General features: G+C 62.1%; 1 protein-coding gene across 1 annotated transcript in view; it reads right to left on the bottom strand.

Moving 5' to 3' along the window:
- Pmepa1 (prostate transmembrane protein, androgen induced 1) overlaps positions 1-27,149 on the bottom strand; it is a 49,195-nt gene that overhangs the window by 5,819 nt on the left and 16,227 nt on the right. Inside the window, exon 2 of the mRNA XM_047540259.1 lies at positions 1,496-1,647. Coding sequence (XP_047396215.1) covers positions 1,496-1,647 — 152 coding nt within the window. The remainder of the gene's footprint in view (positions 1-1,495; positions 1,648-27,149) is intronic.

The raw sequence follows: 27,149 nt of genomic DNA, 5'->3' as shown, positions 1-27,149 counted from the left end.
GCTGGCGAGGGCCTGCCCTGCTGCGATCCAGCTGCTCAAGCCACCACTGCAGGACAGGGCCGGGGAGCTGGGCGCTCCCACCTGGTGGGGCTCCCCACCTGGTGGGGCTTTATGGAGCCTAGAGGGGCCACTTCTGGGGCTTCCAGAGGCTAGTGACGCTCACAGCTCCAGCGTGTCAAAAGGAGGTGATGACGGGGAGCAAGGGCTCCCCACACAGTGCCGCTGGCTCTGGCGCCCACGGGCACGGAAGTCATGGCGTGGCCCCTTCCATATCCTGTTACCTCCAGGTGGCTTGGTGCAACATCAACGTGGCTCAAGTGGCCACTCAGTGGGGAAGCCACTGACTGTCCAGTACAGATACACATTGTTCGGGGGTGGCTGTGTGGTCTTGGTTCTGGCTCCCCACAGCCTACCTGTGTCCCTAGCCACTTGCTAGGGATTGTCCTGGGGTTCCCAGCCACAGCCACCTTGGCTTCCCGCAGAGCTGAGTTCCCTGTCTTGGCTCCTGTGCGTGGCCAGCAGCAGTAGCCGCATGGCACCGGCTCCTGTGATCTCCTCCAGGCCAGGGGACTCTGCACAGTGCATGCTGCGTACAGGTCATGGGCTGAAGGGCTGAGGCTGCTGAGGACGGAGGCCTCGCTTTGTGCCAGGACCTGACTCCTGGGAGGGGCTGGGGCCCACCTTCTGCATCAGGGACGGGCCAGGAGCCTGGCTGGGGCTGGGGAGCTGGACGGGGACTTGGGCTCAGAGGACTTCTCCTGGTGTCCCTTTGCCTCTGTGGCCTCCCCAGGGCACTGTGACCACACGCTGGCAGGGATGGCATAGGGATGGGGCCCCATGCCCCTTCTGTCTGGGTCATGGCCACAGGACTTCAACCACCTTTCTGCCACCACACCCTGTTGGGTAGAGTCAAATGCCAGCTGTCTGTGCCGTCTGCCCTGTCCCATCGAGCTTCTGAACGTCCCCAGGACACCTGTCTCACCATCACCTGCCCCAGCTGCCTCTGGCTCTTCCCTCCTCCCTGCAGGCCTGTCCTGCTCAGCACCCAGTGACCACAGACCACAGTGAAGACGGACGGAGAAGACGGACCCCACGGCGCGCTCCTGGCCGGGCACCCGCGTCCCCTGCACGGCACTGTTCCCACCTGACGTCCTCTGGTCTCCCTTCTGGTGTGTCGGCACCCCACGGCGGCCCCTCTGCTGCCCACGGCGCACAGCACACAGCAGGGAGGGGCTCAGGAACCAACGGAGGGAGCGTCCCAGCCCTGCCTCCAGCCGCGCCTCCTCCCTCCAGGCCCCCAGCACCCTGGAGCCGTCCACCTGCAGGGCGCCCTCACTCCAGTTGACAGGAGGAAGCGGAGCCCGGGGGTCCAAGCCCCTGTCTCCTGTCCCCAAAGCTTGGTTCCTTCAAGCACCCTGGTGGTGACTCCGAGGACATTTCCTCAGGGCATCCCACCGCCAAGGGGGCCCAGGACAGGGACCAGGTGACCACTTACCGAGAGCCCGTCCTCTCTCCGCCTCCCCTGGCTGTGCCGGCTGATGAAGGAGCGTGCGGACAGTCTGTAGTGGCTCAGCAGGCAGGTGATCACCACCACCATCACCATCATCACCACCACGATGATGAGGATCTGAACGAACTCCAGCTCCGCTGTGGGGACAAGGGACACGTCAGGCCAGGCCACCCAGTTGGCCGGGGCAGGGCTTGGCACGTCCACAGCCCCCGTGACCCGGGAAGTGCAGAAGACTCGGATGGGACCGTGGGATCTTGAGACACCCCGTCCTGTGGGCCCGGGGAGCAGCCTGAAGCCCGTGCCCAGGGCTGTGGCGAGACCTGCGAGCAGGGCCTGACCCCAGGGTGGCAATCGGGGGCTGGGTGGAGGACTCCCTGTCCTTGGCTCTCAGCCTGTAGTTCACCTCTACGGGGACCTGGGACTGGGCGTGGAGAGACAGGAGGCGCACGGAGACGGGTAGGGCACACACGACGTCCTCACACACCCCACCCCTGCACAGATAAGCACACCAAGGAACAGATAAGCGACAGCACCCCCTCGCCGGCCAGGCTGTGAGGACCCCTCCTGAGGAGGCCACATCCCAGAAGGCTCAGATGCTACCATTCCCATTTTTCAGGTGTTTTCCTTTGTGTGTGTGTGTGGGGAGGGGTGTTCCCCCCGGAAGGTGGAAAAACCCTCAAGTGCTGGAAGAGGAAGGAGGTTATTTTGATCCTGCCCAAGCCGGGCGGCTTCTGCTGACTCAGGGTCTAGGCCTCGGCAGCTGGCCGCAGTTGGTGCCAGCAGAGCCCCCAGCAACGGGCAAGACGCCGGGTGCCAGGGAAGTGACGCTGGCAGAGGGGCAGCAGCTGGCCCGGGAGGCCCAAGGCGCAGGAATGTGCCTCCCCCAGACCAGCAGGAGAAGGTTCTGGTACTGCCTGGTGCTCGCCAGCGGTTAGCTGAGCTCCGGGGCCACACGTTCAACACGGGACCACTGACTCAGGCAGTGGGAAGCAGGGACTGGAAGTCCCCACTGGGCCTAAGCTCCAGACCCTGTGGGCTCTCCTCCACCAGCCCCGGCCTCCCCAGGGCTTCAAACAAGAGCACCCATCCCAGGGGACAGCCTGGTGGTACAGCAGCAGAAGCTTCTCTCCAAGACGGTTCCCGGCCCCCAACCCCCAGCCCCCCGCGTCCCACCAGGTCTTCAGAACCCTGCTTTCTCTTGCCGCGTCACACACATGCACAGCTGCTCCCCAGGTCCGTGTGACACCATGCCATCAAGGAAGTGCCTCTGACTGGGGCAAGTGTTCCCACGGGACACCTGACAATGTCTGGAGACACCTTTAACATCACAGCCGGGGGCAGCTGGGGTCTCGAGTGGGCCAAGGATGCCAGAGGCGGCGCTCGCTGCTGCCCCAGACAGAATGGTCGCCGCCAGCCTGTGAGGGCAGCGCATCCACGAGCCGGCCTTGCCCAACCTGCATGGTGAGGCCCGAGGGCTGGTCAGGCTCAGATGCGATGCCTCTGCAGAGGGAGAGGAGCTGGGTGGCACCCCAAAGTCCAAAAGCCCAAAGTTGGCAGGCCTCCCAGGCCACTGTCCACCTCGCTCTGGGACTCAGCCTAGCCTGGGCCTGGCCGGGCTCCTGGCTGGAGGCTGCCCCATCTGACCCTGGAGGAGCCAGGCGGGGAACTACCAACCGAGGCTTTGGTGAGGGTGCCAGCCCCAGCAGGTGGGGCTCCTCCTGGCGAGAACTCGGGCTTCAGGGGCTGCCTGTGTCCACAGGGAGGACAGAGTCTGGGCTGGACAGTGCCAGTCACTGAGGCCACACCTCCATCTCCCTGGAGAGACGGGTCCAGAGCCTGGGCATTCGGACCTGACTCTCAGACAGGAGGCTCATGTGCTAGGTCCAGGGTACCGCTGTGCATTCAGGGGACAGACAGCATCTGCCCTGGGCAACACCCACGCCCCTGAAGAGCCTGCGATGTCCCCGTGGGCCATGCACTCTGCCCCACTGGGCACACCCCTCCATTGGCTCCAAGCCTCTGCAACGCTCGGCCTGGCGGGAGGGTGGTGTGGGACTGTTTGCTCCTGTCCCAGGCCCTGGACCCAGGTCAGGCTGCTGCCCTCTCCTGGGGTGGTCTGGGGTCTAGGCAGCAGTGGGTGACAGCACAAGGGACAAGGCCTCTGCAGGCACAGTGTGGTGGACAAAGGGGGCGCCTGTCAGAGTGAAGGATCACTCCCAGAAACAAGCAGAGGACCGTAAGCACAAACACGGTCCCTGGGTCCCAGGACCACCACCCCATTAGGGCACAGACCCAGGAAACTCACGAAAGGGAGGAGGGGACAGTTCTCCAGAAAGAGCAACTGTGAGACCACCAGGCTACACCTGTGAGCTAGCAGGCTGTGTCCAGGCCCGGGGAAGCGAGCGTCATAGGAATTCCTGAGGCTGGTGCAGGGGCCTGGGACCACCTGGCAGCTGAGGCAGAGGGTGCAGGTGCTTTGCGTGGCCCCAGGTGGCCCTGTCTGCTGAGCTTCCCGACACAGGTGGAGGAGACACAGGTGGGGCAGAGCCGTGAGCAGGATACGCTCAGCACACAGGGGACCCACCAGCACCCCAGCTGCAGCTGAGAAGTGCAGCTGCACCCAGCAGCCCGCAGAGATGCTCTGGAAATGGATGGAAGCATCCTGTGGAGGGTCTAGAGAGCTTCCTGGAAGGGGCAAGCGGCTGCCTGGCATGGAGGACTCAGGAGAGGCCCAGAGAACAAGAGGAGGCCCCGGCAGAGGCCAGAGGCAGGACCCTCTGGTCAGACACTGACAAGGAGTGTCTCAGGTGCAGGACAGGGTCCTTACCCTCCTCCAGGTCTAGCCAGCCCCCTCTCCCACACTGTGAGCATGGAGGGCTGGTCAGCCTCAGATGCCAGATACCCTTCCAGCAGCGTCAGGACCCTTGGATGGGTGGGCTAAGGACAGCTCTTGGCTGTGGGCTGAGGGGTTGCGGCCTCCTGCGCCTCCACGCATGCACTTTCACACCAAGTGCTACTTCCGGGAGACACCTGCCTTGCCTTCCGGAACAGCAACCCCCACTTCCTCAGGAAGTGCACCAAGTGGCAAGCACCCGCTGGTAGAGGCCACCAACCAGAGGCTGGAGGGCCTCGGTATCCATGATCCCCGGCCCCAATTGTGCTCCTGCTGGGCATCAAACAAAAGGAGCTGTGGGCGTCCACCCACACAGCCTTGTCTGGCCCAGGCCCCACAGGGCCCAGCACACACCTCCTCCTGACTTAACCTGCCTGCTGCCTGCCAACAGCCAGAGTTTGACCTCCCTGCCTCTAGGGCTCATGCCTGTGCCCATGGCAGACCCAGTTAATGGAGAAGGAGCTCCTTTCTCCACCCCCTCCACACACCCCTCAGAACAGGCTCCACTAATTCCTCAGCAAAGGTTCCTGGGAGGGAAGAGAAGCGTCCCCCCACTTCGAGGGCCTTGGAGTCGAGTTCAAAACATGGTATAGACGTGAAACAGCAGGAGGATCACCCTCCACCCAATGCTGGGAAGTCCTCTGAGCCTTGGTCTGCTTCACAGGACGCAGGGAGACCAGCAGGGCTCCACGTGCAGACAGGGCCGGGCTCAGGCGGCTGGAGAGCGGGACAGTGCCCCGGCTGCCGCATGGGCCCAGGCAAAGGCGCAGACACCACGTGGGAGGCAGGGCAGGTGCGGCCCTATCTCTGAACTCTCGAGAACCCAGAGGCCACCTGTGCCATGCCAGCCCTTGAGGCTGGGCAGTCATTCAAGCATTTCAAGTCGAAACGAGGTCCCTAGGCCACATGTCACCCAGTTACTGACGTCACACAGGGAGCCACATGATCCTGCCTCAGTTTCCCTAACACAACAGCTTGCACCCCTTTACCTGCATGTGGGGCACAGTCGTCCTAACCAATGCCGTTTGTGACAAGCACGGGTGAGTCTTACCACTCCCTCCTGTGACCACAGGACTCACAGCCAACTGGCCACAGACCAGGGGCTGTGCAGTCCACAGTCCAAGTCCACTGTCACTACTCATCAGGAGCGCCGCCATGCTCCTCGTGGCCACAGCACATGCCCAGGCCGGTACTGCGGGCCTCCCCAGCTCCAGCACTTGCTCCTCAGGGGACACAGGCAGCTCTGGGAGAAGCTGCCCCAGATCACACAACTGGAAAGAGCAGGGCTGGGTTCTGAGCCCAGCTGCCCCCTAGGAGCTCCGAGAGGACAGGGCTTGTCCTCCTGCTGGTTCTCCGAGCGTCCGTCAGCCCCCGTCCCACTCACGCCTCGGGGTGCAGTCTGACCAGTGCCCTGGCCCAGCGTGTGCCTGCCCAGCCCTGTAAGCCAGGGTATATCTGCCCCTGGGAGCAAGTCCCCCACCTGCCCAGAAGGGGGACGAGGCAATGGAAGCAAGAGCTCAGGACAGAAAGAGCCCCGCCCCAGGGCCATCACGGCGACCAACACCCTTCTGGGGACAAGATGTTTCCCTTGTCCCTGCTGATACCCCGGGACTCGAGTTTGCTGAGGTGCAGAGCCAAAGCCTTCATGGCCCAGCATCCCTGGCCTGGCCTCTGTCCCCAGGGCCAAGGGTTTGAGCTTAGGTCCCGGAGGCCTCATGGGCTCCGAGGACCTGGCCACGTACAGGGGCCCTGGGAGGGAAACAACAGCACTTTTATCGAGTCCAACATCACATCTGCACTCACGGTGGGCAGCACAGAGTGGCTCCTGCCATTTCCGTCCAGGTTTCCCCTGGGCGTGGTGATGAAGGTGCTGGTCTCAGGGTGACCGAGCCCTTCTCCCACAGGCACGGTGAGGTCACTCGTTTAGCATCTGCTTCCCCCTGAGTGGTTCCAGCGAGCAGCCTGCCTGCCTCTCTGGAGCTGCCGGGCTCCTCTGGTGCTCCCCTGCAGAGGCTCCTCTCCGGCTCCTTCCCAGCTGGTCTGGCATTCGAGAGGATGCACCGTGTGCCAGGGCTGGCGAAGGGCAGGCATGGTGCCCAGCCTGGCACGCAGCGTCTTACTGAATGAATCTCACCTTCATCCTGGGAAGTAGGTACTAACGCGACCCCCGCTTTACAGAAGAGGAAACAGGCTGTGAGAGGTGAGGAGTCGGGTCAGAGACCTCCAAGTCCAAGTTCTGACGGAAGCCCGGGCTTCCATGGCTAGGCGGGTCCACACCAGCATCCTGACTGGGATGGCGGCGCCAGCCAAGGGCTGTGCTGAAGGTGCCCGGGCGTCGGGTGGAGGTGGAAATGCCAGGAGCATCATCGAGGGGACCACGGGGTGCCCGCTGCCCGGCAGATGCAGAGCACACTCCTGTGGGTCAGGGTGGGGCCGGGCACTGGAGTTGTGGGCACCTCCCAGGCAGGACACGAAGGTCCCGGGGGCTGTTCCTGCCGTTTCCTGCAGGACGAGCACCCGGCGGGGCGGCAAGGCCTGCTTCCCTCTCGATGCTCCAGCCTGTGGTGCAGCACCAGCCCCAGGCCGGTGGGGGCTGGGCAAGATCAGATTTTCATAAATTTCAGACAGTGCCAGTTCCTAATTCCTGGGTGTGTGGCCCGGAGGCCAGACAGGGCCAGCGTCTGCATGGCTGGCTGAGCTCTGCTCCCCTCCCCGCGTGGCCGCTGCTGGGCGCATTTTCAGGTTTAAAAAAGAAGCCAATTGTCCTGCAACAGTTATTGGACTCGGAACCTCAGTTCTGATAAAGGAAGGAGCCACGGCCTCACGTCGAGTAACACGGAGTACGGTCGCTTTCAACATGACTTCACGCAGGTCCGATGCCACACGATGTGAAGTCGTGGTGCATGCAAGCCACCCAGGTGGCAGAGAGGCAACCTGGGGCTTCCACTGGAGGTGCAGGCAGGCGCTGCTCCTGCGGCCAGGCGGGCGCCCAAGGTTGCAACCCCCAGACGTTACACGTCAGCTCCCAGCTGCAAGGCGATTCTTCCCTCCAGGGTTTTGGACCCCGGTCTGAGAGGCAGAGACTGAAGCTCATGAGCAGCAGCCTCAGTTCGATCCCTGCTGTGGACTTGCCAGGTGCAGATGGGGGCGGGCAGGCAGTGGAGACCCTGATCATGTGCGTGAGGAGCCGGGCTGGCCCACGGGCACCCTGAGTGGCTTCTCCTGAATCATCGGGACAATGAGTGCTGGAGCTCAGTCTGTCCCCTCAGCTGGAGGGCTGGGCAGAGTCCACCTGCCTCCTGCCAGTCCAACCGTGGGGGTTTCCGAACCAGCCACCCCCACTCCCGCGCGGGCCTGTCCCCTTATCTGACCCGGGGGAGGGCCGCGGCGCCCTTCCTGGTTAGCGAGCGGCCCTGCACGCGGCTGTCTGGCCTCCTGGCCACACACCCAGGAATTAGGAACTGGCGCTGTCTGAAATTTATGAAAATCTAATCTGGTTAGGCCTGCCTGGATGGGACCCGCGGGCGGCTCATTGTCATTCTGCAGAGCCCAGCCTGATGGGGTTCCAGCCACTTGGCTCGCGGCCCCTCCTCCCCACCCAGCCGCCTGGCATTTGAATAAGCAGCCAGCTCCCCGCCTCGCATTTCAAGCAAAATTGAACCAGATGTCAAAGGAATAACTTTCTGATCCCTCTTGGTGCCGTTTCAAATACCCCCCAACGGCACATTTATTTCTTAGGTTTGGAACTTCTCTGAGTTAAGAAAAAACCCTGCTCTTCCTCTGAAGGGCTGGAAGCAGGCAGGGAGCGGGGCCAGTTTGCTCCTCTCCAGAAAGGGCCGCACTGCCGCCGAAGGGCTCCCAGGGACAGCTGGCGTCCAGTTCTGGACAGGCAACCCTCACACCGCCCTGGTGCCGGGAGGAAGCAGTGGCGGAGGGGCACGTCCCACGCTGGTTACCGGTGACGGTGGCTCCTGGCCCTGCTGTTCAGGTCAGAGCACGAGGTGCTGCTTCCCAGAGTCTCCCTGCGGCCTCTGACGAAGCACTCCGTGTCCTCACCTGGGAAGAAACAGGGGACACAGTCCCCGCTTCCCACGGTCGTGGCAAGAGTGACTTGTCTACTTCCTGGAGGGATTCTGGCCAGGTTCCCCTGCTCGTCCCCTCCTCCACACATACCTGGGCTACAGCAGAGGAGAGGCCCACCCAAGCGGGTCCCTCTGCTGCCACTGTGGCTCGGGGACTTGTCCAACCACAGCACCTCTGTGGGGTGAAAACAGCAGCCCCACATCCTCAAGCGTGACCTCTGCCAGAAAAGCCAGCCCCTCCTCTCCTGGGCCCCTGCTCGGCTCTGGGGACACCAAGCACAGCCCAACTCAAGCCCTCTGCACGTGCTGCTCCGGCTGCCAGGAGTGATCTCCAGGAGGCCCTAGGGAAGCACACGTCAGGGTGCATCCGTCACACAACAAATACAGAGCTAGGTGCAAAAGGGACCAAAGGCAAATGAATCCCACACCTGCTTGGGCGCTTCGGGCGAGTCCGCAGAGGCCCCATGGGGGTGGGCGGGCTTCCTCCTTCACCCAGCGGGCAGAGGCCTGCAGAGCCCCCTTTCTTGAGCCGCAGAAGCGCCTCCCCGCCACCCGCGTCCCAAGGTCACCCTGCAGGAAGCGGCCAAGCAGGAGGCCGTGGCCATGGCCACAGTGAGCGCTGAGTCTGAGCACGTGTGGGGAACGGGATGGGGGAGTGCGGAGCCCCGGGAAGCCCGTGACCATGGCGGCCCTCAGGATCCAACGCTCCTCAGCAGGAGACGGACCAGGGCCTTTCACCTTTCCTGTGATTGTCCGAATGGGAAGAACTAACAGGGTTTCTTCTACCGCCACCGACATCGAACACCTTTGAACACCCACTGTCAGCACGGTATCGTGGCCTCTGCAGAGTTACTGGCAGGACCGGAGAACTCACGGTGAGAGCTGCTTCCCTCCGTGGACGAGCCGGGTGTGACACAAAGTTACTTGAATGAGCCAGGTGTGGGGCTCTGTCAGTCCAGGAGAGCGGGGAGCAAGTGGGGAGTGGGCGGGCGTGGGTGGGCAGCTGTCACTGGGGGCGCGGCGGCACCCCTCCTGGGGGCACTGGGCAGCGCCCGTCACAAAGAAACACACACACCACCTTTCAACTCCGCAATGTGAACTTCCCGGATCGTTTCCATTAGAAAAGTGCCCAGAAGGCCCCAAACCTCATCGACAGGGACACGAGGACATACTGAAGCAAGGGGCTCTTCCAGCCAATCAGAGGCCACCGGGATGCCACCAACCAACCCAGACGCGTCACATCACGGGACACAGGGGGACCATGAAACGGACATGGAATCTAGAGCAGGTGGTCAGCCCCAGCGCTAAGGGCGCCAGAGCCGCTCTGTGCCCTGAGGGAGTCGCCAGGGTCCTTGACCTCTGCCACCAGGCACTGGAAAAGCCATCACCTCCCCACTTCAACCAGAAATGTCCCCAGCCACTATAAATGTTGCTGGGGGCAAGTTGCCCCTGGCTGGAAACTTGGGCCCACGGTCTCAGGATGGGTGGTCCTGGGTGACCATCCCTGGGCAGACTCGATGAAACTGGAACAGAATACAAGGTGGGCCCGTTTTTATATTAAAAAAAAAGAAAGAAAACAAAACAAAACAAATCAAAATCAGGATGGCTACTCTGGGGACAGGGAGACGTCCTCTTGCTGTTTCCACGCCCTGTGCCTCTTCCCAACCAGCACAGCAAGTCCAGTTTTCAGGACCGCGGCAGCTGGGGAGCCATCACGCGTCCCGAGGGCTGCCCTCCCTGGAAACCAGCGGACGTTCCTCTCAATTACCGATGATCAAGAGCCTGGCATTCCTGACGGAGCCGGGACCTCGGCACGCGGGAGGAGGGACGCGAGCTGGGGCCCCGCTGCCAAACCTCCTGGACAAAGAGCCCGCTCTGAAGGGGCAGCGTCTCAATAGCCCCTCGTTCAGTCCCGCGGGGCCTCATTGATGCTGGAGAGCGTGCTGGAGAGCAGCCGCGGGTCAGCGTGCGACGGCACCGTCTGGAGGGGTCTCAGTGCTGACCTGGGGGTGGCCCTGCCTTTCAGGGGCAAGAAGGGCCTGGCTAATCCTGGTCTTGCCCTGGGCAGAGGCGGGAGGTGACCAATGGCCAAAGTCAGTCCTCAGGGAGGGCAGAGGAGGTGGTCAGGTTCTGGACGGGCTCGCTGGTCGTCGCGTCCCCAAGGCCCTGGAGGTGGCCTGCCCGCATCCAAACCCCAGCCCTCCCAATGGCTAAAGGTGACATCGGGAAATGATTTTCTTCTGTCTGCCTCGGTTTCCTCATCTGGAAAAGCAGAACCCACCAGCACCCACCCCAGGGCTGCTTTGCAGAAGGAGCAGGGGGACGAGCGCAGGGCGGATTCCAGGGTGGCGAGCAGGCACCAGGAGCCACGCGCACAGGCTGGTGTGTGGCGTGGGCGGCAGATGTCAGCTGTCATGCCGAGGCCACCTGCTGGTCCCCACAGGGCTCCCCTGGGCCCCAGCCCCTCCTGGCGGCCTCATGCCTCTCGCCTGCCAGCACCCTGGCTCCCAGCGGCTGCCGCTGCCCGGACACTGCCCTGTGCACAGACCGGACCATCTGCCTGGGCGCCCGCTCTCCGGCTGCGAGCCCCATGCCCCACTGCCCAGCTCGGGCAGCCTTCCCGCTCTCTGGGTTTCTCTGGCAGCTCTAGACGCTCCCACATGGTGGTTAATTTTGTAAATACCACAAGGGACATCTGCTGTGACTTCTAAGAAAACGTGGAGCTCATGACTGACTTCGTGCTGGGTGTCTGGTGGCCTGTCAGCCGAGCCTCTCCAGGGTCGAGCCTCTCCTGCAGCCTCTTCTGGGCTGGGCCTGGAAAGTGGCCCTTCGGCCCTGTCTCCAACCGGTGGGCTCCTCTTGGCCCCTCAAAACCCAGTGCTGGCTGCCCCGCAGCCACTCCCACCTCCTCCCGCCCAACCACGGCCTCGGGGAACCCCCAGGGACAAGGAGGAGTGTCCTCTTTCCAGGTCCCCTAGCCCCTGGCCTCCGGTGCTCAGGCAGTGAGGTAACCAGCAGTCCGTCTGGGTCCACTTCCTTTGGACGTGGTGACTCTGAGAAGCACCAACTCCCAGCTGAGGGAAGACCCAGGCTCTGAGCCGCCGTCACGGCAGGGCCACAGAAAAGCCGTGAAGGCAGGCGGCCTGGTTCTGGGTTCGAGCGCAGACGCGGTCCCTGGCTGTCTGAGACCCTGGGGGTCCCTGCTCCCTGCCTTAGGTATAGCCTTGGATTGCTCACGGACTACCTGAGCTCACCGACGCTAGCCGGTACACAGTAAGTGCATAATAAATGGTGACCAACAGTAGATTACAAAGTAGACAGACCAAGAGGCGGCCATGGGGTGGGGCCTGGAGTCCTGGAGGCCCAGGACTGCCCGCCACCTGCTGTCTGGAAGAGGAAGGAGAAGGGTCTCGGGCGGGGAGGCCGCGGGAGGCCCCCGGGTGCAGACCTGGTGGGTCCAGGCACGACGAGCGTGGCACAGTGTCGGGCGCCTCGTTATGACCCGGAGTGGGGCTACTGAGCAGGCGACTGGTTCATGGGATAACAATCGGTACGGACAGAGGGAGGGGAGAGAAACGGCCAGAAACACGGAGGACCGAAAGCCCCCGAGCAGACAGACCACCGGAGCTCAGGGTCTGGCCCAGCTCTGGCCATCTCTTCTGCCCTCAGGGGCCGAGCGGCAGAGAGCAGTTCAGAGGTGGGTCCGCCTATGGGAGACTGCCCTGTACCCCGGTGCCCTGTACACCGGAGCTCTGTGGGCGAGGCTGGGGGACCTCGGGGGCCATCCCTAAGGGTGGAAGGACTTGACCCCGGGTCCTCCTGGTCCCCAATCTGCTCCACTGCACATTCGACTCAGGCCGTCCCACACCCAGCAGCCAGAGCTGCCCATCACGTCTACCTCAGACCACGAGGAGGCCCCCACCTCACTGCCACTCTTTCCATCTCCTTCCCTGGCTCACCACACTCCAGCCAGCTGGGTTTTTCCCTGTCCGCACCCCAGGGCCTTTGCACATGCATCTGGTCTGCCAGAAATACTCTCCATAGGTGGCTCTTCACAAATATCCTCTGACTCTCACTCTGTGTGTCTCCTGATGGCCGGTCACTGCCAGGAGGGGCCATGCTTGGATTATTCCCTGTGGCTCTTAACCCTGGACCTGTACCTTCTCTGCTTCCTTGTCTGATGACCAATTTGGCTGGGTTGTCTGAGCCTGTAAAATGCCCAGCAAGCACCTGGCTCACAGGAAGCACTGTGTCAGCCACCAGGAGAGGCGACTTCTGTTGGTGGTGGTAACTGGCTTGCCTGCCCATCATTCCTTTGACCTTGGCAGCAAAATCTCTCCAGGGCCCGCGGGCTCCTCTTCTTGCTTGTGCATGGCTGCTCACCCCACCTTGGGCACCAACAGTCGCCCTCAACTAACATTTGGAGGACAGAATCCGTGTTCAGCGCCCTTCACCAGGACTCATGTCTTTCCAGAGGCCAGAGGGCAGGGGTAATGACCAGCAGGGTCTCTCAGGACTCAACACACAGCCTCCACAGGGCCAGCAGTGGCCCTCCTGGGCCTCAATGCCGGGCCTCGATGACTCGTGGTCACACAAGAAGGTGTGTAGGAGTCTTCACAGCAGCTGCTGACAGCAGCCCTGAGCTGGGTGCCACCCAGGTGTCCCGCAAGTGACAAGGGCAATGGCCAAGCTGAGTACCTGCACTCGTACCAGGGAACACCACTCAGCCCTGAAAAGGAACAACTGCTGAGACACACAGGACAGAACTTCAGGGAATTACCTGAGTGAAAAAAGCAACGTAGAAGGTCAACTGTGTGATTCCCTTCATGTGACATTCTTGAAATGACACAGCTGTAGAGGTGGGCAAGTCGGGGTGAAGGCACTGTGGCCATGAACAGCAGCGTGAGGAGTCCTTGGACCGGGTCTCTGCGTCTCCACGGGTGGTTACACAAATCTACGTGCAACAAAACTGCACAGCCAGACACACACACCCACGAGAGGACTCCGCGGGAGCTCGGAAGGTGGACGGTGTACCAAACGTCAGCCGCTGGCTGTACCCGTTGTGTGAGCTCTCGCCCGGGAAGCTGGGTGACGTGGACTCTGCACTACTTCCTGCAACTGTTCCCAGCCTCAAAATGACGAAGTCCTTTCCTTTCCTTTTCCTTCCTTTTCTTTTTTGTAAGCGAGTGGTCTGGGAAGTCCCCAGCCACGGCCTCACTAGGCTCACGCTGGCAGAGGGCAGTGCCAGCAGCCTGAAGCAAGCCCTGGGCCTGGCCCGCCTGGCACGGGGGCGTGGCTTGCTGGGAGGGCAGGACAGGGGCCAACAGAGGCTGCCTCCCCAGCCCCAGCCTCCTCTTCTCCGCACAGCCAGCCAGACAAAAGTGTCTCTGGGCTGTCAAGTCTCCACTCCAAACCTGGCTCCCAGGTTCAAAGACCAAGTTCCAAACGTTGCTTAAACTGAAATGAGGAAGGAAGATCTGAAGTACCCACAAGCAGCGGCTCCCATCGTCTTCCCCACGGCGACCGCAAAGACCCAACCTCCTTCCTACGGGCAGACACAGCCGGGGAAGGACAGCTCGCTTTCCCCCGCAGACCATCACTGCCCAGTGCCCACAGAGGTCCAGAGCACTGGGTCCAAGTGCCAGGCATCCCTCGGGGAAGCACACCATGACCCCTAGGGCAAAGAGCGTCAGTGGATTGTCCTCGTAAATGTCACTGTAAGCCAGCAATGAGCCCACAACCACGGCCCAGCAACCACATCCCGACAACCACAGCCCAACAACTACACCCCGACAACCACAGTCCAACAACCAGGGACCCGACAACCACAGCCCAACAACCACGGCCCAACAACCACGGCCCCAACAACCACGGCCCAACAACCATGCCCCTGACAACCACAGCCCAACAACCACGGCCCAACAACCATGCCCCTGACAACCACAGCCCAACAACTACACCCTGACAACCACAGCCCAACAACTACACCCCGACAACCACAGTCCAACAACCAGGGACCCGACAACCACAGCCTAACAACTACACCCTGACAACCACAGTCCAACAACCACAGCCCAACAACCACGGCCCAACAACCATGCCCCTGACAACCACAGCCCAACAACTACACCCCGACAACCACAGTCCAACAACCAGGGACCCGACAACCACAGCCCAACAACCACAGTCCAACAACCACACCCCGACAACCACAGCCCAACAACCATGCCCCTGACAACCACAGCCCAACAACTACACCCCGACAACCACAGCCCGACAACCACACCCCGACAACCACAGCCTAACAACTACACCCTGACAACCACAGTCCAACAACCAGGGCCCCAACAACCACAGCCCAACAACTACACCCCGACAACCACAGTCCAACAACCAGGGCCCCAACAACCACACCCCGACAACCACAGCCCAACAACCATGCCCCTGACAACCACAGTCCAACAACTACACCCCGACAACCACCGCCCAACAACCACACCCTGACAACCACACCCCGACAACCACAGCCTAACAACTACACCCTGACAACCACAGTCCAACAACTACACCCCAACAACCACGGCCCAACAACCATGCCCCTGACAACCACAGCCCAACAACTACACCCCGACAACCACAGTCCAACAACCAGGGCCCCAACAACCACACCCCGACAACCACAGCCCAACAACCATGCCCCTGACAACCACAGTCCAACAACTACACCCCGACAACCACCGCCCAACAACCACACCCTGACAACCACACCCCGACAACCACAGCCTAACAACTACACCCTGACAACCACAGTCCAACAACTACACCCCAACAACCATAGTCCGACAACCAGGGCCCCGACAGTCATGGCCCTGACAGCCACGGCCCAGCAACCACGGCCCCGACCACCACAGCCCCAACAACCAGCCCCAACAACCAGCCCGACACCCTTACACCCTCCAGGCAAAGTAGCTATAAGAGGAACGCCTCACTCATGATAAGGGACTGCAGACTCCAGCATGGCCACTTGAGGAGCCAGAGCCAGGCCCGCAAGGCTCCAAGCGCCACAGGTGTCTTTGGAGAGAAGGGTCCTTCATTGTCCCAGGAGGCCTGGCGGAGCTGGCGTTGTCTGTGACAGGGGCCCAGGAGGGAGGACTTGCTTAGAGGGGGCCCTCAGGGCTGGCCTCTCTGAGGAGGCGGCCTCTAAGCTGAGGCCTGAAAGAGGAGGCGAGCTGGGGAGACGCTCCTGGACAGACCAGGGCCTGTGGCGCAGAGGCCCTGCCGGAGCGCCTGTCACATTCGGGGGGAAGCAGATGCTTCGGAGGCACCAGGAGGGTCCCGGAGGAGGCGGCTGCTTCGGGCCTTGTTAAACGTGCACAGGTCTGAGAGTCTGAAGAGGGTTCACACGTGAGTCTCCAGACAAGGTTACGGGTTGCCCGGAAGCCCCCTGCCTGGCAGGCTGAAGCCAAGCCTCTGGGGGCTGGCGTGGAGCCACAGCGAAGGCGTCTACAGCCACTCTGCCAGGCTGTCACTCCTTTGTTGGGAAAACCATCAAACACCTTAAGTTGGAGCCTCAGGATGTACAAGAAAATGCTAAGAGCCCAGTGTTAACGGGTTGGGTTACCTGGCACTGAGTGTCACTGGGATCCAGACGTGACCATGGCCACGAAGGACCCAGGGATGAACCCTGGGTCTCCTGAGACTGGAGGGCGTGGGAGCGCTGCAAATGGGTCAGAAGAGAACAGGAAGGGAACAGAGAGGGGAAGGAAGTTTCCCAGAGTCACAGAGCAATCCGGGCAAAGCTGGGAAGAGCAGACCCTGCGACCTCCAGCCCCTTGGGTGCAGGGCACCAGCACTGGCACCCACACTTGGGGAAGGACCACCAGGCTGTGACCCTGCCCCTCACAGTGAGGTAGGACCCCCACGTGAACAGAAGGGTGGCCCGCGCCCACGTCTCCCCCGACCATGTCTTTACCCACATAGGACAGCGCAAGAGACGCAGCCACCCACCTGGCCACCTCCAGGGCAGCTGGGCGGGCAGGCCGTGGTTCTTCCTGTGACGTCTGGCAAGGTCTGAGAAGCTGGGGAGGGTGCAACGGGCACCTGTGGGCTGAGGGGTACGGCCGGGCACTGCCACACACGGCTCCTCCCACAAAAGGATTTTCCAGCCCCAGTGTCAACAGCACCAGGACTGAGAAGCCCTGGGTCAGTAAGACAGCAGCACACAGCTCAAGCACGGTGCCAGGTCCACAGCCTGTCCAGCAAACGCTGGCCAGGCAGGGAGTGGCCCCTCATCAGGCCCCAGCGGGAAAAAGGCAGCAAGGACCGAAATCCACACAGGGGGCCTGAAGATCATGGCCACCTCGGCCTCAAACGCGACCTCAGAGCGGTGAGGCAAAGGGGCTTGCTGGCTGCAACCCTGGATTCTAGGTTCCTGGGCTGGAGCTGCAGCCACCCTGGTCACCCGGAAAGTGCCCGTGCCAGGCGCACTGTGGGTGTGTCCTAAGAGCTGTGCGGAGCACTGGCGGGTGAGGGAAAGTGTGGGCGGCAGCCTCTGAGCACCTAAGCTCTCCCTCAGGCCTTCTAGGAGGACCACCCAGCAGTGCCCCAAGGGAAGCTGTGCTGGACTCCCAGCACCGAGGCCCCAGAGAGTCCTTAAACCCGAGGCACGGAGGCCATGAGTCCAGGGCCTCCAAAACACGGAGATACAGGCCCTCCCCAGCTGGGAGCTCGCAGAATCCACCAACCCCAGGCAGGAAATATCTGAAACACCTCCCTGCGCTCTCGCTGATCAAGGACAGCCTTCACCTCCTGGCCATTCCTCCTGGACAACGCAGGCCGGCCCCAGCACCGCAGGCCCGCTGTGGCAGGTGTCACAAGTCAGCAGGCCGCGAGGGAGCGGCATGGAGATCGAGGGAGCGGCATGGAGATCGTGTGGGCTCCCTGCAAACATGGCGTTTGGCGGCAGGACCTGATTGTCCACGGATTTGGGCATCCTGAGGACACCAAGGGGCACGGAACCTTCACTCAGTCTTTACATTCAAATGGCCCGTGTGGCACGGGAAGGGGCCTCTGGGTGGGGAAGTGCCTGAAGATCGTCCTGCCAGTTGTCCTGACGGCGGACTTGCCAGGAGCCCTGGGCGCTACCAGGAAGACGCAGATCGTCCCACAGCGATGTGCTGCCTGCAGTCACGGCGGGAGGGGCTGGGGCTGGGCTGGGGCTGGGGCTGGGCTGGGGCTGGGGCTGGGCTGGGCTGGGCTGGGGCTGGGGCTGGGGCTGGGGCTGGGGCTGGGCTGGGCTGGGGCTGGGCTGGGGCTGGGGCTGGGGCTGGGCTGGGCTGGGCTGGGGCTGGGGCTGGGGCTGGGGCTGGGGCTGGGGCTGGGGCTGGGGCTGGGGCTGGGGCTGGGCTGGGGCTGGGGCTGGGCTGGGCTGGGGCTGGGCTGGGCTGGGGCTGGGGCTGGGGCTGGGGCTGGGGCTGGGCTGGGCTGGGCTGGGTCTGGGTCTGGGTCTGGGTCTGGGTCTGGGTCTGGGTCTGGGCTGGGGCTGGGGCTGGGGCTGGGGCTGGGGCTGGGCTGGGTCTGGGTCTGGGTCTGGGGCTGGGTCTGGGGCTGGGGCTGGGCTGGGCTGGGGCTGGGGCTGGGGCTGGGGCTGGGCTGGGGCTGGGGCTGGGGCTGGGCTGGGGCTGGGGCTGGGCTGGGGCTGGGCTGGGGCTGGGGCTGGGCTGGGGCTGGGGCTGGGGCTGGGGCTGGGCTGGGGCTGGGGCTGGGCTGGGGCTGGGGCTGGGGCTGGGGCTGGGCTGGGCTGGGGCTGGGGCTGGGGCTGGGGCTGGGCTGGGGCTGGGCCCGGCAACAGAGTGCGCTGTGATTGATTAGTGATGCCTGCCCTGAGTGTAGCTGGGCAGATGTCAGGCAGGTCCGGCCCCGTCTTCTCCAGTGTGCTGGGACTGCTTACGGTGTAATGAGCAAACCCAGCCTCCATCATGCCACTGGGATCCACCATGTCCCCAAAGCAGTCCCCTGACTGAGGTCCTGAGGACACCCTGACCTTGGCATGGGCTCATCCTGCCAAGGAGGGAGCCCTGCCCTCAGCTGCAAGGGGCAGTGTGCAAGCTGTCCCTGCCCACTGCTGCAGTCTGCAGGTGACAAAGTCCCAGCCTCCCCCACACCAGGAAGAAGGATGGCCTGAGGCTGCAGGGCCGCCTCGCTCCAGGGCAGGCCCCTCGCCCCTCGCCCGCTACACCTCACTCAGCTTTTCGAGACACCTGTGGGTTCACACCTGTGGGTTCACACAGTCGTGCGAGACAAGATCCCGGTCCCGACACCCAGAATCCCCAGTGGTGGGGTCCTGCAAAGCCGTGTTCAAGGCTTTGTTATGGCTTTCCCAGAGGAATCAGAAACCCCTGTGCTCCTCAGTCACTCCCCAGTCCTCAGATGAGGGTCCCAGCATCTGGCCCGTCCCTCCTCGTGTGGTCACTGAGGGTATTTAACAGACCCTCCCGCCCCCACTGGGTGCTTCTCTGTCTGAGATTTTCTCCTGGCCCTTCCCACTGCTGGCTCCCGGTGCCCCAGGCCTCAGTCCCTGGCGCCCAGGGTAGCAGCCCAAGGCGGGCGCGGCCCTGCAGCTTCCTCCTGCGCATCCACAGCCTCTGAGATGATTTCCCGCCCGTGCCCAGCTGGGCTCTCTGCGGGGCGGGTGCTGGACTCTCGGGGCCGCCCCCCTCATCCCTTCAGAGGCACACAGTAGGAGCGCAACGGCTCCACACATGAACCGGCCCACCCTCTGCGCCTACATCGGCACTCAGACATACAGAGCCACACACGGAGGGCAGCCTGGCACAGCTCCGGCTCCGGCAGCGGAGGCCCGGGTGGGTCCTGCACTGAGGCTGGCTTCCAGCACGCCCGGCAGGCTGCTCTGAGCTGGGGTGTCCCACATATAAAGTGGGGCGGGACCGCCCGGCGCCTTACCAACCTCAGCAAGGAGCCCTTGCGGACTGCGGATCAGGCCCTGCTCTGCCTGGAGCGTCCAGGAGTGTCCCCCAAGGTCGCCCTCCGCTGCCCCTCTCCCCTTGGCCGACACCCAGGAGCTGGAAGAGGAAAAGCCCACTGGGGGTGAGGCCCGGCTCCGCAGCTGTTGGGGCCAGACTTCCCCTTTCCTGAGGTTAGAAAGCCCAGCAGCACCCACTCCCCATCCGGGGGCCTGTGTCCCCAGTGCCGGCAGAAACCAGCCTTCCCTGGAGGAAGGAAAGTTCAATGGCGAGCTATAAATACTTCTGCTAACTGCTGCGCGAGCAGGGCTTTCTGCATGAGCAGGCCCCGCTGAAAGGAAGGCGGCTCGCCAGATTTGTTTCGAATTATGAAAATAGATGTCGTCTCCCCGCCACATCTGTTTTGCCTGACAAACGAGCAGCAATCCGCCTCCTAAATGAGGCAGCACACAAGACTGTCTCGGGACCCTGGCTTCTCCAGCTCCGCAGAAGAGCAGGGAAGAGCGTCCAGGCCTCCCGGGCATGGGCCTCAAAACCGGCTGGCCCCTCCGCACCTCCCCAGCGGCAGGCTCTTGGGGACTCTGACCCTCGCCTGCGTCTAAGCTCAGATCTCCCCTGGAAGGCCGAGGGCACACTGGAGGGAAGGGGGATCCCCACGTCTTAAAAGCAAGAACGGAGAAGCATGATCATTATAGAGAGTGGCAGCTGGAGCCCCCCATTCACGCAGAGCGCGTTTCTGCTGTGCTGAGAAGGGCCACCTCCGGAAGGAGCCTCGGGGCGGTGCCGCTGGCTCCTCTGTGCCATGCAGGCTTGGTGGCTGGGTTAACATCATCACGTTCCTCTAATTACTCCAGGACAGACCCAATTACAGAGCAGACGCATCTGCCAGCCAAAGACCCAGCCCTGAACAGCCCACCCTTCCTCAGCAGCCCCTGCCTGGGGGGTCGTGGAGGGAGCAGGGCCAGCTGCCCCCGCACACTGTCCAGACCTGGGGCAGGCAGCGGGTTTGGGCCTCGGGTTCTTCTCTGTATAGGTCCTTCCCTCTCTGGAGAGTTCAGTTTTGATTTTTCTTCTTACAGATATAATTATGGGAAGCCAGGAGGGAAACCTCAGCGACTGTAGAACTTAAGATATGACAAACCCAGTCACCCAACTTGTCCCCTCCCCAGGAATTCGCAGGCTCCCAGGCCAGGGGCAAAGAAGAGGAGAAGCTGTCCCCACTCTCCGAAGCCCAGAGGCCCGGGCCCCCATGGTAGGAGCAGCCGGCTGCAGGCCGCGCCCCCCAGGGGCTGTCTGTTGGGGCAGAAGTGAAAGGATCAGGCCAAGAAGCTCGGGGTGTTGGACGTCCTGTTCCGTCTCCTGCAGCGACAAGTCCAACCCTCTCCCGCAGCAGACTGATGTGCCGATTCCCTTCGCCTGGCAGACAGGAGATGTGATTCAGGGGTCCCGGGAGACATCTGGTCACCACGTGCCCGAGCTCCCCTCCCCACCTTTTGTGCCCCCAACTATGTAAAAACCAGAGGGCAGATTGATGACCGCAGGCCGTCTTGGTGGAAATTGATGGCTTTGCAGCCAGGTCAACAACAATGACAACAGTTTTCAAGGGAGGGGTCCTAGGGGTCTGGCAGGGGGCCGGGCAGGCTAAGGTCAACGGCAGAGTCTGGGGGAGCCACGTGGGTTCACTTCCCTGCCTGTCCCAGGGGCTGGGGCACGAGAGGCTGGGGGCCAGGAGGTGCTCTGCCTGCACCTGTCCCCTTTCCTTCTGGCAACAGGGAACCAGTCACTATGGCAATGAGGCTAATCAATGCACCTACTTGGCAGATCCGAAACCTCACTCCAAGGAGCCCTGATACCTCCATCCTGAAAATGCAACCTCAGTGCTTTATGTTATTAGTCTGCGTGGGTCTCCCCTGCCCCCCAAAAAGCAACAAAGAGGAGTGATAAGGAATGGAGAAGCCGCGGAAGGGTCGGGGCCCAAGCGCACCGCTGAAGAGGAGGACCCGAAAACCTGGCCGGTCTCGCTCGTTTTGGTTTTTTTCTTTGGATGGTGGTGTAAAATGAGCGCAATCAAGTAAACGTGTTATAAACACAAAGCCCCTGCCAGGAGCGGGCGCCCGGATCCCAGGGAGGGCCGGCGGGTGCGCTGCAGCTCCCACCCGGAACCGGAGGGAGAAGCGTCCCCGGGGAACACACATCTGCAGGACGTCTAGACGGTCGCCAGGAGGACAATTAGAACAAGGAGAAAAGCGGCTGCAAGCCGCAGCCACTCTGCCCGCCAGGGGACCCGGCAGCCTCCCGCCAACTGGCCCAACAGGCGAAAAATCATAAAAACAAGAAAAGCCGGCGTGGAGGAGGCCGGCGCCCGCGGACCGCAGCTTAGAGCCAGTGTTTTGAAATCCCACTTGAAACAAGCCGGTAAATGAATCCAACCTTGTCAGGTCCCCCCCCCCCCCCACGCAGACCAAATATTCTGCTGGCGTGCTGTCTAGACACACATAACAAAGGACTTTTTACAGCGCGGAGACGCGCTGACAAAGTAGCCATTTAAAGACGCAGTATTGCTTTCTCCGTCTAAAACGATTTGTCAGATGGACTTAAATGAAAATGCTAAGTTATGGGTCTGGTTTGGGGTCTGCTGGTGGACGGGGGCGGGGCTGGGGCTGCAGAGGCAGAGCACTAGCTGCCTCCGCTCCGGAGCCGCAGCTAGAGTGGCAATCTGCTGTGGCACCGGTCACTTAAAAGCACGGGAGGCAGAAATCGGCTGGGCCTCTGACTTGCAGGGGCCTTGCTCCTGGTTCATGAAGGGGCAGTCAGAACAGTCCTCCTTCCTTCCCAGGAAAGGGCAGAACTGGAGGTGGGAGGCTCCAGGAGTGAACTGGGCAGGACCCCCGGGCCCTCCACAGGCCGGGCCGACCTCTCCACCAGATGGGTGGGCCGCAGATGGGGGTCTCTGGTGTCTTCCCCTAGGGTCACTGGTCCCTAGAGCAAAGCCCAGGGTCTGCCAGGTGCCCAGTGAGGGCAACTCCCTCTAACCTGTGCCCCCATCTGCCAGCTGCAGGCCAGTGGCCACTGCCCTGAGATGTGCTTCCTCCGGTCACTGCCTCTGGACCTCCTCTGTCCTCCCTTCCCCTCTCAAATGTTCCAGGGTCCAGACAACGAGTCAGAGATGACAGCCCAGCCACACCATGGCCAGGTCGTCCAAGGCCGGTCCAATGCCGGTCACCACCCTGAGCCTCGATTTCCCCAACTGTGAAGCTGGGACCCAGCTGCCTGACCTGAGGGCCACAGAGCGGAAGAGCCCCTGCCCACCAGCCTGCGGGCCTCTTTCCGCAGTGGGGTCCTGGCAGGCCCGCGCTCTGCACCCAGCTGATGGCACCTGTGAGGCACTTGTTCACACCATGACGAGGGCGGAAGGTGGGTGTTCAGGAAGCAGGGCACACGAGGACCCCACAATCGAGGCCATCGTCAGGCTTGGGGTTCTCGCCAGGAGGAGTGCACTGCACGGACCCACAGGGAGGGCAGTGTGCAGGCACCATGAGCCCTGGAGACCCTCACCCGACCCAGGCAGCAGCCCGGGAGCGGGTGAGGCCAGGAGCTGCAAGCAGGGCACAAGAGACTCGAGGACATCCTTCCAACGATGGCATCTCAAGGGCTGCTCTTGGTTTGTGCTCCTGCAGCAAACAGCTGCGGCTCTGCTACTCGGGCAACACCTCTGGCTCCCCAGACACAGGTGTGCAGGTTCTGGAAGACATCTGCTGGCACACAGGACCCTGATGGGGACTTGGGACTTGCTCTCTTTTGTCAGGGGGCTCCGTGGGGCGATTTCCTCCTCCTCCAGATGGTCTCTCATCCTAGAGCAGGGCGGGGGCTCTCTATGACAGGATGTCAGAGCAGGAGACGCCAGATGATCCAGCCCCGTCATTTCACAGACAGACCCCTCCAACAGAGAGGCTGTGACCTGCCCAGGGAGACCCAAGGCAGAGAAAGAACCGAGGGACCTGTTTCATTTGCGGCTTTCCCCTACATACATTTAATGGCATCCCTTGTCTGGTTACCACGGCAGGCATTGCTAATTCAATACTGCACCTTCTCAAAGACCTGGGAACCTGCTCTCCCCTGGGTCCCTGGGGGGCTCTATCCATTAGGTGAATCAAACCTTTCCATATAGTCACAGGGATCTCTGACCTGAAGGAAAATAGTAAAATGTTCTGGGCAAGTCTAAGAAACCCAGTAGGACTAGATCAGTGTACCTCGGGACAAACCTGGAAACAACTCAGATACCCGGGGAGTCATGTCGGCACCCCTGCCCACGCGGGGCCCTGCTCTGCCTGCCTTCCCGATCCTGCCGGCTTCCCCTACGTGGTCACAGTCTGCAGGCCCCAGGAGGGCTCCCGAGGGTGAGTCCATCTTCCCCTCTCTGTGAGCACAAGGTGGCCCTGGGAAGTCCAGGTCTCTGTGCAGTCTCCGCCTGGCCCGGCCACCCTACTCCTGCTCTGCACCACCCCTCCCCGCCGCGTCCAGTCCATTCTCCATCAGACTAAAGACGACATCAACCGGACCCTGTCAACCTCCTCGGCAGGGCTCCCCATACCCCAAGTTCTCTAAGACCCTCTCAGCTTAGTTAGGTCCACCGAACTCTTCCCTGTCCCTAACTGCCCCCTCCTCACTGCCAGCCCCTCACCCAGCACCTCTGAAGCTGCAAAGGTGCCATGTGCTTCCCCAGGCCTCAGTGCGAGCTTCTCCTGGGCCCGGAGAGCTGCAGGGGCTTTCCGGGGGGCTCAGGCCATTCAGAGAGGGCAAGTGACTGGCCACATCACACAGCAGACAGTTCAGTGCTGAGTCCCACTGGGCCTGACTCGACGTCAGCCACCAGCATTCACAGGTGCCCCTCCCCAGCATTGTTCCTCACTCTGGGCACTGGTCTTTCTAACCAGCAGCCTGGCCACCTTGCAGTGCCCTCTGCAAATGCCCCACTATCCTGGAATTCACAGAGAGGTAGACACCGGACGCTTCTCCCCGATTCCAAGGTCCTCTGTCTTCCCACCCAGGTCAGAGCCTCCGATTTTCTGGGACTTGGAATGGGTTACATCCAGGTTCCTCCACCTGAGCGTGACAGTCCTTAGGGGATGGACACTTTGGAAGGCTGTCCTGGCCATTGTGGGATGTTGGGCTGCATCCTCAGCCAGGACCTAATGAGTGCCACCAGCATCCTCCTCGACTTCCCAGCTGACAACTACGAATGTCTCCAGATGCTGCCAGTGGCTGGGTTGGAGTACTAGGAAGTGACCGGGGATGGCCACAGGAAGAGCTGGACAACTGCACTCAGGCACCAGCACTAAGAGGTCACTGTGCCAAGCAGGGAATGTGGCTGAGCTAAGGCGACCGGGGCTCAAGGAGGTACGAATCCTGCTCATCAGGACCAGGTCCTGAACCTGGGTCGAGAGCAACACACCAGAGGCGTCCGCCTCTGGTCAGCAGCAGTCCTGGGGCAGCATACCCCGGACCTTCCTGCCACCAAGTGCCACAGCAACAAGGTGGCTTTGGGTTCCTTTCTCCTTGGGGACCAGCCGGCCTGCTCTGCCCTTTTCGAAGCACCTAGACACGGTGGCTCCCTGGGCAGTGGAGGCCAGCGCGGTGTGGCTCCGCTGCCTCTCTCCCCACGGGCTTTCTTTGGCTCGGACCTGGCTGAACACTGTTTCTGGGCCTTGATTCCCGCTGGCAGCCCGCCGCAGACACTGGCACGGGAGGTGGGGTTGTACTTAGACGGTGTCAGCTAAGCGGCTCTGCGCTCTGCGTGCCCAGACCCAAGTGGGCGTCAAGTGGACTGGGCTTCTGAACGCCCTGGGTTTCTGTCCAGGAGCAGCCGCAATGGTCACAAATCGGTGCATTTTCTGAAGGTCACCCGCCCTGCCGCCTTCGAAGTCAGCTTCCCCTCACTCACCAGTAGCCGCCTTTCTTCATCTGGACCCAAGTCCCTCTTTCTGGGATCCTCCCCCAGCCCCTGGCCCTGTGGAACAAAAGAGAGCAAGGGCACCGAGACCGCCAGTCTGAATGTGAGACGGGCTCCTTCGCCAGGACAGAGCCTGGCCTTTCCAGGCAGAAGGGCCGGTCGGGGAGCAGAGAGCAGGGTGCGGGCGCAGCAGCAGTGGCTCAGGTCCACACCACCTCTGGGCCAGCACGCACCACCCCAGCCCTTCTGGGTCAGAGACGTGGCTGGAGCCAAGGGCAGGAAGTCGGACCTGGGAACATGGGGACACCTCCCTATCACTAGAGGGACCAGCTCAAGGAATGTCCTCAGAACATGCCTGCGCCAGGAGCCACCCACCAACACCAGTTGCCTATCACCATCATTTGGAAGCATCACATGCAGCCCAGGCCAGGGTGGCAAGGAGACTGGGTCTTCCAGTATCTAGATCAGAGACGACCAGGATGAAGGCCTTGTGCCCGCTTCCCCAAGCAGCCATTCCTGAACGCCGCTCCCAGGAGAAGCCCCAGAACTGGGATCATGGGGCCTGTTCCCCACTCAGACCAGCGCCCTGGGGAAGGAGCAGCAGAACTCTACCTCCCAGGGATGAAGGTCTGTGCTGACCCAGGAAAAGTGTGCAGAACTTGGGAACTTCAGGGCCCTGGGGTAGCCTGCCAGCTGCGTGACCTTCTCCGGGTCTCAGAGACCCCTACCTATAAACAGAGGTTCAGATCAGATTAGGGTTTTCAGTCCGCTTTTAACTGCAGAAGGCTTTGATCTTTAATGAAGGTCTGACTTGGAGCTCACCGCATGGACCCCTGCAGAAGCGGTTCTGTTGTCCGAGGCATATCCCGGAGGAGGCGGGCTGCGTCACCCTGCCGAGCCGAGGCCTCCCGGGCGCTCGCTGTGTGCTGGACATCTGCTCAGCTTCTCTACACATGAGAATGAGTCCACGCCTCAGCTCTGCTAGGGCAGTGGGCAGCACCCCACCTGGCAGATCAGGAGGCTGAGGACAGGCGCTGGCTGCCTGAGCAGGCTGGGTCCAAAGCCCAGGGCCTCACACAGCACCCCTGCCCCAGCTGGCTGAGCTGCCAGAGTGCTGGTCACAGTGACAGGGCACTGACAACCTGGTGGGGACCTTTCCTGGCCCTCCCAACATCTGCTGAGGGGCAGCGCTGGCCCAGCAGCCTGTTTTCAGTCCCCGGGGCAAATGCACCTGGAACCACATCTGTAGTTGGAGCCGAGCCCCAGGGCTGGGACTCTAGGCACTCTGGCTTTGGTCTGTAACGCTGATCAATTTCTTTGGACTTTTGGTTAAAGAAGGAGCATGCGGCGCTGGTTAAATCAGAAGGGCCACAGGAGGCACAGCGGGGTGGGGAGGGTGGGGGCGTGGCTCGCCAGCAACTGCACCTGGGGGCGGAGCAAACGCCTAGTGGGTTCCAAAGGGTTGTGACCGCTGGAAATACAGCCCGGACTGGGCACACGCCTCAGGCCTCTGATGACACTGAATACAGTACAAGGTAGACGCTGGGCATTGTTTAGGGAGTAGTGACAAAAAAGAAAGCGCATCCGCGTGGCTCAGACCCACCCTGCGACACCTCGCCTGGGTTTCCTGCCACCCCTACTGTGTGTCCTTGGACAAATGTGCCTCTCTCTGTGGAATGGGGAGACACCAATCCAGGATGTGACCGGGAGGGGCTGACGCCTGCTTCCTCCC

Source organism: Sciurus carolinensis, chromosome 2, assembly GCF_902686445.1.
Source record: "Sciurus carolinensis chromosome 2, mSciCar1.2, whole genome shotgun sequence".
In the NCBI taxonomy this organism is placed as follows: Eukaryota; Metazoa; Chordata; class Mammalia; order Rodentia; family Sciuridae; genus Sciurus; species Sciurus carolinensis.
Note: the sequence above shows the minus strand (reverse complement) of the source record. Positions and strands in the feature narration are given on the sequence as shown.